This window comes from Sorex fumeus, unplaced genomic scaffold (assembly GCF_029834395.1).
Source record: "Sorex fumeus unplaced genomic scaffold, SorFum_2.1 ptg000093l, whole genome shotgun sequence".
Taxonomy (NCBI): domain Eukaryota; kingdom Metazoa; phylum Chordata; class Mammalia; order Eulipotyphla; family Soricidae; genus Sorex; species Sorex fumeus.
Window position 1 is genome coordinate 2,648,751 of NW_026606150.1, and position 13,118 is coordinate 2,661,868.

Consider the following 13,118-nt stretch of genomic DNA (forward strand, 5'->3'; position numbering starts at 1 on the left):
TCACTGTATCACTGTCATCCCGTTGATCGTCGATTTACTTGAGCTGGCCCCAGTAACATCTCTATTTCTCCCAGCCCTGAGATTTTAGCAGCCTCTTCTTACTTGTCTTTCCCCAACGACTGGAGGCTCTTTCAGGGTCAGGGGAATGAGACCTGTTATCGTTATTGTGTTTGGCATATCAAATAAGCCACAGGGAGCTTGCCAGGCTTTGTCTGTGCGGGAGGGATACTCTCGGTAGCTTGCTGGGCTCTCCGAGAGGCATATATTTATATATTTCTCTCCATGATTTGTTGCCTACTGTCTGAATCCCATCAGATATGGCGTAGTAACTATGGACAATGGGTAGAAAGTGTCTTATAATGTGTTGGGCGGCTGCAAAGTCTGGAAAGCGGCCTGGAGCATGGTGGTGGTTGGGCAGTGGAGATTGGCTGCCTGGGCTGGGTCCCTTGGAGTGGGGAGGACTTTCACCTGCCCCACAGCCTGGTGCGGAGTCTGGTGGCATGGTTCTGGGGGCCTCCTTTTATACTCCCATCTGGGACAAACATCTGTGAGTCCTGGAGGGTGGCCGATGAGGAGATTATCTGGTACTGGTAGGGTGTGGCTTATGAGTGTGATCCCTGAGTCACTGGAGACTGGGGGAAGCAGGCAGAGGGTCTCTGTTCAGGGTCCCGTGAGTCCAGAGTCCAAGGTCACAAAGTTCTGCATTATCTGCGTTCCATGGGACTTCATTCATGTGTGAGGCTTGTTCTGAGCGAACATATGATTTTTAAAAATTAAACTGAATCTTATTTTATTCTAAAAAATTTTATTTTGAAAATTCAGACACCGTGATTTACAAAGTTGTTCATAATAGAGTTGTTTTGGTCATACAATGTTCCAACACCAATCCCACCACCATGAAGATTTATTTCATATTATTTGCTTCGTCTTTTCAACTACTTTGCAATAGTATTGTTCATAGAATTACATGTTCCCAAGAATTATTTAATTGCAACCCAAAGCCATACTTTTAAATGTGATGCATTCTCATATATTTCTTGCTAATTTGTAGGTAAACAACAATGGGGAAAATCCTGTTTTGTTCTCTCAGATTTTTATTTTCCTCACCAGTTATTTGATGAGATCTTAAAATTTTGTCACTTTCATGCAGGACTCTTTTGCATTTTCTTTTCTTGATTTTTTGTGGCTTGAAAAAGAAACAGAAACAATAAATCAGCAAAGACAGATTAATGTTTGTCTTTAAACAGAAAAACAGAAAAATTAAAACAGAGAAGCCAAAATAAATTTTTCTCAAATCCAAGCTTTACCTGCCGTCAACTTTTAATTTTATCATTTTTATTTATGTATTTGAGAGTCCCTTCCCATCCCTGCTTTTTTGCATCAGCTTAAAAAATCCAGTAAAACTTACCAAAAAATTGACAGGAATTTTGACAGGGATTAGCTTAGATTCTGGTAAGGACCTAACATCTATTCAGACCCAAAAGGGCAGTTTTGAAAGTTTCTCTCAGCACTTGATTTCATTAGGTCTCTGGCCAATGACACCTTCAGAAAATCAAAGGGATTTAAAATATTTTTGTTTTTGAGTCACACCTGGCAGTGCTCAGGGTTTACTCTTGGTAGGGTTTGGGTGACTATGTAGGGTGCCTAGGATTAAACCTGAGTAAGCTGCCTGCAAGACAAGCACCTTACCCACTGTACTATCTCTCCAGCCGCAGTTTTTTTTTTTTATTCATTCATCAGTTCTTGGGAACTTGGGTTGTTTTCAGGTTTTTGATATTATGAAAAGTGCTGCAATGAACAAAGGAGTGCAGATGTCTTTTCTAAGTAGAGTTTTTGAGTCCTTGGGGTGTAGATTCCAAAAGTGGAATTGCTGGGTCATATGAACACTGAGTTCCTAGTTTTTTGAGAAGTGTCCATATTTTTTCCCTAAAAGGCTGGACCAGGTGACATTCCCACTAGCAATAATTGAAGGTCCCTTTTCCCTGTGTCCAAGTCAACACTGCTTGTTTTTGTTCTTTGTGATGAATTCCAGTTTTACTGGTGTGAGATGATATCTCATTATTCTGATTTGCATTCCCTGATAATAAGTGATGCCAAGTATTTCTTCACATACCTTTATCTCTATGTCTCTCTTATGAAAATTTCTGTTCATGTCCCCCACCAATCCCCCCATTTTTTAAAAGCATTGGTTGCTTTTATCATTTTATTTATGAAGTTGTGAAGTTCTACCAGTGCAGTGTTTTATGTATCTTGGATCTATCCTGCACTGTAGCACTGTCCTCCTGTTGTTCATCGATTTGCTCGAGCAGGCCCAGTAACATCTCCTTTGTGAGATTTCTTGTTTCTGTGTTTGGCGTATCGAATACGTTTATGTGGGCAAGATACTCTCGGTAGCTTGCCGGGCTCTCCAAGAGGGGCAGAGGAGTCGAACCTGGCTCGACCTGGCTGTCCGCGTGCAAGGCAAACGCCCCACCCGCTGTGCTATCGCTCGTGGATGTCAACCTTTTATCAGATGAGTGGTGGGAAAATATTCTTTTTCAGTTCTGTGGAGAGGTTTTTTTGGACATAGTTTGTTCAGTATGTCCTTTGTGAGGCAGAAGTTTCTTAGTTTTATGTAGTCCCATTCGTTTATCTTTTCTTCCACTTATTTGCTCAATGTCACTGAATCATTGAAGATACCTCTATATCTTTTCCTCAGTATAATCTATGGATTTAGGACTGATTTCAAGGTCTTTAGTTCATTTCGATTTGACTTCTATGCGTGGTGTTAGAAAGGGCTCTGAGTTCATTTCTTCTGTTTTTCTTTTTTTGCATGTTTTCCCAACATTTGTTGAAGAGGTTTTCCTTGCTCTATTTCACGCTTTTTGCTCTGTTATTGCAGATTAACTATCTGTATATCCGAGGATCTGTGTCTGGATTCTCAATTCTATTCCATTGTTTGAGTCTATTCTTATTGCCATACCACTGCAATTTTGATTACCACAGAGTTCTAGTATAGTATAAAGTTGGGGAAAGAGAAGCCGTTTATCGTCTTTTTCCCTTGAATTTCATTGGCTATTCTGGGAAAGTTTATACCCTGTATACAATTCAGCAGTGTTTAATTTTTGTCTTTAAAATATGTCAAAGATATTTTTACAGGAACTTCACTGAATCTGTTTATGTTTGGGCAAGATCGTCATTTTGACAACATTAATCTTTCCAATCCATGAACGGAAAATGAGTTCCCATTTCCTTGTTTTTCTTTAATTTCTTTCAGTAGTTAATTGTAGGGTGTGTGTGTGTGTGTGTGTGTGGTGTTTAAGTCTTTTCTTTAGTTAAGCTAATTCCTGGGTATTTAACTTTTCTGAGGCACAATTGTGAATGGATTAGTTTTAAAATTTCCCTCTCCTATTTCATTACTTGCAAACAGAAAAGTCATGGCTTTCTGCATGTTGACTTTGGAGCCTGCTACTTTACTGTACAAGTCTATTCTTTCCAGGAACTTTTGTTGTTGTTGTTGTTGTAATTTTTAGAATTTTCTAAAGAAAATTGCATTTTTCTTTGCAACTCTGTCATTTGCAACTCTGTCATTTGCAAATCTGTCATTTGCAAATAGTGAGAGTTTGACTACTTTTCCAATCTGGATGCCTTTAATATCTCTTTCTTGCCTGATTGCTATGGCGAAAACTTCTGATACTTTAACCTATTAAGAATCAGTGGGACTGGAGAGTTAATAGAGGGATAAGCTGCTTGACTTGCATATCTGACCCAGGCTTGATCCTTGGCTTGGCATATGGTCCCTTGAGCACTGCTTGTAGTAATCCCTGAGCACAGTGCTAGGAGTAAGCCTCGAGAACTCTGTAGGTGTGACCCACACCCCCAAGAGAGAATTAGCAAATTCCCAGGGGCTTTTTGGGAATGTTTCGGGCAACAAAAGCTGCAGGGCACTGATGCGATTGCACCCTTCCCCGCTTCTTTTCCCAAGCTCTAGGTGGGAAACCAAGGCTGACTCTGAGACTGCATCCTGGCAAGACAGTCTCTAGGATGAGAACAGAAACATCACGAGATATGTTTTCATAAATTGCCGAGGACAATGTCTTAATCCCTTCTGCTCTTTCTCAAGGTTTTCTCAAAGCACTCAGACTCTTTTATTTTGCCACTGATTGCACTGTATATAAAATACCCCTTCTGAACAGTGTGGCAACTTTCATAGCAATTGCACCCCCCAGAATGAGATTCCAAGGCAAGAAGCTAACAAAGACTTCCAGACTGCACCACTTCTCAGTTTCTTCCTTCTTCTGCTGACTCAGATGCGAATCCTAACACTTAGGGAAAATGCCAAGACTGGAGACTATGTGACGGCTGAGATATAGGCACAGAACCTGGATGCAATAAAGATTGGGGACTGGAGCGTCATTCTTGTGTATCAGTGGAAGGAGGACTTAAAGTTCAGGTTCCAGATTCGAATATCTCCTGTTGCCTTAGAAAAGTAAGTGCTCTCTTGTGTGCCCGAGTCCTGTTGATGACTTTTCTTGTGGTGATTAGCAAGTCCCACAAATTGGTGATGCTTTTCACTAACAGAACTACCTGACTAAGAAATAAGTTTTGGATAAAATTAGTGATCATGAGGTGTAATTGAAGAAAGATGGGCCCTAACCCAGAAGGACTGGTTAAATATGGGAACAGAAGTATGTCAGAAAGAATGCCACCTGAATATCGAAGTGATGACATCTTACCCCAAGGAACCCCAGTAAAGAGCCCTGGAATGGATTCTTTCTGAGAGCTTCAGTTCTGCCAGCATCATAAGCACAAATCGCTGTCTTCCAGAAGTATGAGATGATTCATTTCTGTTGTTTAAGTCACTTGGTTTGCAGTGTTTGTAGAAAACTTGGCAAACATGATTCCTTTTTTTCTCTCTTAAAGTAATTTTTTACCACTTAACATTTTTCTTTGTCTTCAGTCTTTCCTTACTGATGTCTGAATATCAAAATGAAGCTGAAACAATACGCGTTTATTCTATTATCTTTCCGGAGAGTCTTTAACTCTGTTCCATCCTTCTAATATTATTCTTTTATCAGCTATTGGGTTGGAGCAATAGCACAGGGGGTAGGGCGTTTACTTGCATGTGGCTGACCTGAGTTCGATTTCTCCGTCCCTCTTGGAGAGCCCAGCAAGCTACCGAGAGTATCCCACCTGAACGGCAGAGCCTGGCAAGCTCCCCTTGGTGTATTCAATATGCCAAAAACAGTAACAACAAGTCTCACAATGAAGACATTACTGGTACCCGCTTGAGCAAATCGATGGACAGTGCTACAGAGCTATATCAGCTATTGAATTCTTATATAACCCTTCTGGCCCTAGGACCTCATTTTTTGAGATTCATAAAATATTGTTATGAATATATTTCTCTTCTCTCTCTCTCTCTTAGTTTTTGGGCCATACTCAGTGGTACTTAGGGATTACTCCTGGTTCTGTGCTGAGTTTCTGAGGGTTCACTCCTGGTGGGACTCAGGGAATCATATGAGGGGTGGGGGTTAGAATTCAGGTTTGCTGTGTGTAATGCAACCTACTACTATACTATCATTACTGCCTATTTTTGTGAGGCCAGTTAGATCATAGTCTTGCTAAAGATCACCAGGGACTCTAGGCAACACACAGGGGCCCGTGTTTTGGGTCTGAGATTGAATTTAGGGTCTCCCACATGCAAGACATATGACTTACCACTTGAGTCCCCAGTACCCTGAAGTTTTCTCTTGAGGGAAAGGAATACACACTATAACTTTCATAATTAAAATTTCCATGGCCTGAGACAGAAGGATTCCAGAGTGAGCCTCTCCTGTGACCGACGAGGTCCATTCTGTGTTTTGTCCTCACCCCAGACCTAAGTTGCACAGCTCTTCTCAGGAAAGAAAGTGGGTTACTCACTTCTTTTCCACATCCTCGATGGTGTCAGGCAAAGGCATATCTTTGGTTTCAGGTAAGAAGAAAAGAAGAAAAGCAGAAAGGATAGGAGCGATGCTATAGAAGATCCAGGGCAAAATGGGAAGATGCATCTCTAGGGTCATCAAGATGGGAGCGAGTGCTGCTCCACACCGAGAAGATACTGAGTCTACCATGGAAGCTCTTGCCCTGGAGGGTAAACAACAACACATTACAATCTGGTAAAAACACACACATGGACTTGATGGTATTTCATTCTGTGTTGGTTATAAGTTAATATAGCGCATTTAAAAAAATTTTATTACTGAGACACCATGAGGTACAGTTGTAGACTTACAAATTTTTTGTATAGCACATTTTTTTAATGGACTTTGGTTGTGGACTTTGGTAACGAATATTTGTTTTTGATATTTTTTCTTCTATGGTGTCTTAGGGTCTTTGTTAGGTTCAAAGTGTTTAAAGATTCATTTTCATCATTTAAAACAAATATGTTGTTCTGGTGTGCAAATATAGCAAGTTCCTGAAAATGTTCATAGAAACGTGGCTATTACATGAATAGCAAAGTCCAAATACTATGTAAAAGATGAAACAAACAAACAAAAAAGACAACAAAACAAAGTGTTGTCCATTGCACCACTCCTGAAGAGTATCCAAATGATGGATGAGATAGTGCATTCAAGATTAGAAAGTGCTTGGCATAAAGGACTCAGCAACTAGCACGTCTATAGTATTATTAGTCTATTAATATTACTATTGCAATTGATAGCCTTTATAGCACCTGATTTTAATTATGGGCTGGAACGATAGCACAGTGGTAGGGCGTTTGCCTTACAAGCGGCCAACATGGCCGACCCGAGTTCGATTCCTATGCCCCTCGCCCCTCTCGAAGCTACCGAGAGTATCTCGCCCGCACGGCAGAGCCTGGCAAGCTACCCATGACGTATTTGATATGCCAAACACAGTAACAACAAGTCTCATGATGGAGACGTTACTGGGCCCGCTCGAGCAAATCAATGAACAACGGGAGGACCGTGACCATGATTTTAATTATATTTATTTCACACTAAGTGTCATGCAGTCGGAAAAATCTATTTGGGATCCTGGCAGAGCATCCATTAACTCCTACCTGAGGACAGTAGGGGTGAGTTCAACGAAGTGGACTCCATATTCATTAAAAGCAACACTAATTAAACTTAGTGCTACACACGCTAAAGTCACACGGAGAACCTGCATTTCTGGAGGAAGAAAGACAGAGAAACTGAAATCTGGCTGAAAGAAACATTATCCACAAAATTGGATCAGAAAATTTACTTTATAGGCTATTTGCTTATTTGAACTTGACTACCAAAATTTTGTATGGTGGTAGAAACCATGGCATGGTTAATAAGTTGAGAAATGTTGGGTCAGAGATATAGTACAATGGGTAGCGCGCAGATCTTCCACTTGGCCAGTCCAGGTTTGATCCACGGCCCCATGTACTGTTGCCTGAGCATCACCAGAAGTGATATTTGAATGTAAAGCCAGGAGGAAACCCTAAGCACTGCCAGGTGTGTCCCTAGCCCTCAAAAAAAAGTTTAGAAATGTTGAATTATTGATACAAATGGTAAAAGTATATAAAATTATCTGGCCTATAGCACTGTAGCACTGTCCTCCCGTTTTTTATCAATTTGCTTGAGCGGGCACCAGTAACGTCTCCATTGTGGGACTTGTTGTTACTGTTTTTGGCATATTGAATATGCCACGGGGAGCTTGCCAGGCTCTGCCGTGCAGGTGGGATACCCTTGGTTGCTTGCCGGGTTCTCTGAGAGGGACGGAGGAATTGAACCTAGGTCGGTCGTGTGCAAGGCAAACGCCTTACCTGCTGTGCAATAATAATAATAATAATAATAAAAATAAAATTATCTGGCCTAATGGAGAAAAATGTATCTGTATATGTGACATTGCCAGAGAAGAATGGAAATTCTAGAACAAATTTGTTTTTTTTTTATTTAATCTGCAATGTACCTACATGTTCCTTTTTATGGAATGCAGGAAATGATAGAGTCCAAGACTCAGTGAAAACTTGAAAACTTGGCAATTAAAGTAGAATTTAAAGAGAGATTAGTCATTGTTGAAATAATGTGTATGAGAAACCATCATTAACTGTCTTGTAAATCACAGCATATCAATAAAATTCTATTTCTTAACAGCAAAAAAATAAATCAACCTGGTTTTCCTAGAAATTGGGGGATTTTATGATGTAGAGTTTTTAATTGTAAAACCAGGAATGCTTGAGGTAAACCTGAATGAATCAGGTTTGGTGAATTTGGTGTTTATATTATATTATTATGGGCTGGGTATGTTCAAGAGAGTAATAAAAGGTTTGAACTACTTTGTTAGTGGAAAGGAAGAAATACTGTACCTAAAAACAATGTTAAGCATTAGAAACTAAGAATTGACACTTCTAATTGGAAGAAAAGTGCCACAATTTGGGAATCATAACACTCTTAGCAAATAAGTCTAATATACAAAAACATATACATAGATCTATATGTTACTTTATAGTTTAGCGAGTTAGTACTGTGGGTAGGGCTATTGCTTTATAGTCAGCAACCAACGTGGGTTCAAACTCAACATTCCCTAGAATCTCCCTCCAAGCACTGCCAGGAGTGATTCCTGAGTGCAGAGCCAAGAGTAACCCCTGAGGATTGCTGGGTGTGACTGTATAAAAAACCTGAAAAAAGTTTTATAGTTTAGGTCAATAGTATTAGCATTTACGGAATTGGTATGCACTGCTTCCTCACCTCACAACCAGTAAAATGCTCAAGACCTTGTACCAGTATTCTTCTGTTACCTGCAGTTCACCTGATTACCAACTTCCCACCATATAGACTGCCCTACCCCTTATATTCTCAGTTCTGTAACTCATGGCCAAAAGCTGGTATCACTTGATGACGTTTATTCTGTTGTTCTATTATCTATATAACACAGATGAGGGAGATCATCCAGCATTTGTCCTGCCTCTGATTTACTTCCCTTAACAGGATGCCCTCTAATTGCATTTAAGTTGTAATAAATGGCAGCATTTTATCTATTTTATTTCTTTTTTTGTTGTTGTTTTTGGGTCACACCCGGCATTGCAAAGGGGTTAATCCTTGCTCATGCACTCAGGAATTACTCCTGGCGGTGCTCGGGGAACCATATGGGATGCTGGGAATCGAACCCTGGTTGGCCGCATGCAAGGCAAACACCCTACCTGCTGTGCTATCGCTCAATCCCCGTTTTTTCTTTTCTTGATTTCTTTTGTATTTTGACTTTGGGCCACACCTGTTGATGTTCAGAGATTACTCTACATTCTGCACTCAGGGATCTCTTCTGGCAGGCTCAGGAGACCATGTGGGATGCCTGGGATTGCACCCGGGGTGGCTAGCACCTCCTTAGCTGTCCTAACAGTCCAGCTCAAGGTTTTTACTCATGGCTGCATAACATTCCATCGTGTTTACATACTGCAACTTCTTTACCTACTCAGTTGCTGTTGGACTTTTATTTGGGTTGTCCACATCTTGGTTAATGTACTAAGTACTGAAATCAACAAAGGTGTGCATGTTTTTTTTTTCCATGAATGTTTTTGTGTTTGGGAGTAGTTGCCAAGAAATAGAATTACAGATCATATGGAAACTCTAGTCTGTCTTTTTGGGAGAAATTTCCATACTGTTTTCCAGAGGAAAATTAAACAAACTTAGAAAATTAGACAAAACTAGAAAAGATTGTGAAACCATCACATCCTCACCAATACTAATTGTTTCAAGTCTCTTTGTAGGTGGGAGTGAAAAACACCCAACAGTGCTCAGAGGTTAGTCTTGTCTCTCTGTTCAGGAGTAACCATTGGTGGTACTGAAGAGTCAAACTTGGGTCAGCTGCATGCAAAGCAAGAGCCTTAACTATTTTACTATTTCTCTGGCCCCTCAGCTTTTTTTGGGGGGGGGTCACACCCGGCAAAGCTCAGGGGTTGCTCCTGGCCCTGCAGTCAGAAATTATTCCTGGCTGTGCTTGGGGTAAGTAACATTGGGGTATGGGATGCTGCGGGCCAAACCAGGGTAGGCTGTGTGCAAGACAAATGCTCTACCTGCTAGACTATTGCTCCACCCCCTCCCCTTTGTGATATATGCCATTCTTACCAGTGTGAGATGACATCTCATTGTTATTTTGATTTGTTTTTCCCTATTAATTGGGCTGGAGCAATAGCACAGAGGTAGGGCATTTGCCTTGCACATAGCTGGCCCGGCCGAGCCCTGTTTGATTCCTCCGCCCCTCTCAGAGAGCCTGGCAAGCTACCGAGAGTATCTCGCCTGCACAGCAAAGCCTGAGAAGCTACTCACCACGTATTCTATATGCCAAACACAGTAACAAGTTTCAAAATGGAGACGTTACTGGGCCCGCTCGAGCAAATTGATGAGCAACAGGATGAGAGAGTGTTTTTTTCCCTACTAACAAGTGTCAATACACATGCTTTTACATACCAACTGGCTGTATAAGATAAAAACAGTAGCAAAGAAATAAATCTTCATTAAGACATTACATCACAGATTAATGTATAATATTATTTTAAAAATCTGCTTTGGGAAGCAATGTGCCCATTGAGGTTCTTCTAATTACTGTATATCACCATTATTTTTTAATTTATAAAACAATCATAAGGAATAGTCATTGAGCTGCTTGAATTCTTATCCCTACACAAAACATTTTGATACTTTTTTTTAAAAGAGCATCTTTATTATTTATTTATTTATTTATTTTGCTTTTTGGGTCACACCCGGTGATGCACAGGGGTTACTCCTGGCTCTGCACTCAGAAATCACTCCTGGCAGTGCTCAGGGGACCATATGGGATGCTGGGAATCGAACCTGGGTCGGCTGCGTGTAAGGCAAATGCCCTACCCGCCGTGCTATCTCTCCAGCCCCACATTTTGATACTTTTGATACTTGAAATGAGTGTTGATTTTGGGCCCTGGAAACCAAGAAGTTTCTTAGAAGTGAGGGCTTCAGTCACAGTGACTTAAAAGCATGCTTACATGTGGAGGTACATGGAGACTGGGAAGGAGTCTAGTTATCAAAACTGGTAAGAAAAAGCCTGGAAAAAAACAAGTGACCTAACATTGGGTATGATTATAAGGTCTAGGCTCCATGATTGCTATAAAGAGTATATAAAGGGCTAGAGGGGAAAAGTGATCAATTACTGTTCTAGGGCTGGAGCGATAGCACAGTGGGTAGGGTGTCTGCCTTGCACGCAGCCAACATGGCCGACCCGAGTTCGATTCCTCTGAACCTCTCGGAGAGCCCGGCAAGCTATCGAGAGTATTCGATATGCCAGACACAGTAACAACAAAGTCTCCAATGGAGACGTTACTGGGCCCGCTCGAGCAAATCGATGATCAATGGGAGGGCCTTTACTTATTTTACTTTACTTACTGTTCTAGAGAAACTGTCCAGAAAAAAATGGCACCACTTTCCAGCTACATCCAGGATACAATCAAGAGAAATATAGTGCTAACCTTCCCCCTGCTGATTCTTGGCTCTTTCACCAACAACTTATTAGGAAAATTTGTTCTAAATAGTTTGGTTTTGGGGGGAATATTTCCTCCTTATTTGGCACTGTTCTTTACTTCTGGCTTCAGACTAGTGCAAATAACATAATTCCTGAAGAATAAGGGAAAGACTTTTCTTAAAAATCTTCTCTTACCTTGTGGCACAAGACTGGTGGTAAAAATGAAAATTCCCACCAGGAAATAGAGAAACATTTGGTTTGATCGATGGCCTGTTTTACGCACTACAAAAAATCCAAGAAATCGAGCGGAGGTACTGATAATTCCAAATAGTGTCTGGAACAGGAAAATGTTGTTCCCAAAGTGCTGTAGATTGACTATAATGCCATAATATGATAAGATGGCAGAAGATCTGTGGAGAATAAGAGAAGTATGTATATCAGAAGATTTAAAGTCTGTGTCTAAAAAGATAGGTGCCATGGCTCAAACAGTGTTAAAGACTATAGCATAGTAGATTAAATGGAGCAAAATGGAAAAATTGTCTATGAACAATCTTAAGGAAAAGAATTTTCCACAGAATCATTTTATCACTTATGTTATATGAAGGTCAAGATCAGACATCTCACTTGATCACTTGATCACTTGACATCCTGTTACTCATCGATTTGCTCGAGTGGGTGCCAGTAAGTCTTCATTTGTCCCTGTCATGTGCTACTGTAGCCCAATGGCGTCTGCTTGTTCTAGGAGCATGAAGAGCCTAAAACTGATCATTCAGGGTCTTCACGAAGAAGTCTGACCATCTTGTAGGTGGGCGGCCATGGGATCTTTTGACGTCCCGTGGAATAAAGTCTAACAGCTCTAGTCCAGTGGTCATCTTCAAATCTCATTAGGTGTCCAGCCCATCTGATTTTCAACGCCTTGGCAAATGAGACAGCGTCCCTGATTCTTGACCATCGATGGAGGTTGGAACTCCAGATTCTTTCTCTCATTTGAGTGAAGCATGATACTCCAAGCATAGGTCTTTTGATTCCTCTTTGGGAGACCCGAAGAGCATTCTCACCTTGCTTTCGTAGGGCCCAGGTCTCTGAGGAGTATGTCAATGCAGGAAGAATAGCGGAATTGAAGAGATGTGCCTGGAGCCGGAGGTTCTTCATCCTCTTAGCTATTTCTTCGATGCTCTTGAAGGCTTTCCAAGGCGCTCTCTTCCTCCTGTTCAACTCAGGTGCCAGGTCATTCGTCATGTTGACTTCTCGACCTAGGTACATATAACTGTTGCATTCGGAGATGGTTGTTCCATTGAGAGCAAATGGAACATCAGAAATGAGACTGTTTCTCATAAACATTTTCTTCATGAGATTCAGCTGGAGTCTGACCTTTTCACACTCACAGTCAAAGTTGGCCAGCATTTGTGCCGCTTGGCTAATGTTTGGTGTTATTAGAACGATGTCATCAGCAGAGCGGAGGTGGTGTCATTGCCAACCGTCTATCTTCACTCCCATTCCTTCCCATTCCAGTTGTCGCATGATGTTCTTGAGGGTGGCACTGAAGAGTTTTGGTGAAATGGTATCACCCTGCTGAACCTCTCTCTTGACATGGATGATCACTTCTTTGTAGAATGGTGAGATCCTGGTAGTGAATCCGTAATACAGCTCACAGAGGATCCTGATGTATTGAGTTT

General features: G+C 41.1%; 1 protein-coding gene across 1 annotated transcript in view; it reads right to left on the reverse strand.

The window, feature by feature from the left end:
• Window positions 1-827: 827 nt before the first annotated feature.
• LOC130039960 (solute carrier family 22 member 10-like) overlaps window positions 828-13,118 on the reverse strand; it is a 51,337-nt gene continuing 39,046 nt past the window's right edge. The window contains exons 7-10 of the mRNA XM_056131960.1: window positions 11,638-11,852; window positions 7,046-7,154; window positions 5,905-6,108; window positions 828-1,186 (exon numbers count right to left, since the gene is read on the reverse strand). Of these exons, the coding sequence (XP_055987935.1) occupies window positions 1,126-1,186; window positions 5,905-6,108; window positions 7,046-7,154; window positions 11,638-11,852 (589 nt within the window). The 3' untranslated portion in view covers window positions 828-1,125. The remainder of the gene's footprint in view (window positions 1,187-5,904; window positions 6,109-7,045; window positions 7,155-11,637; window positions 11,853-13,118) is intronic.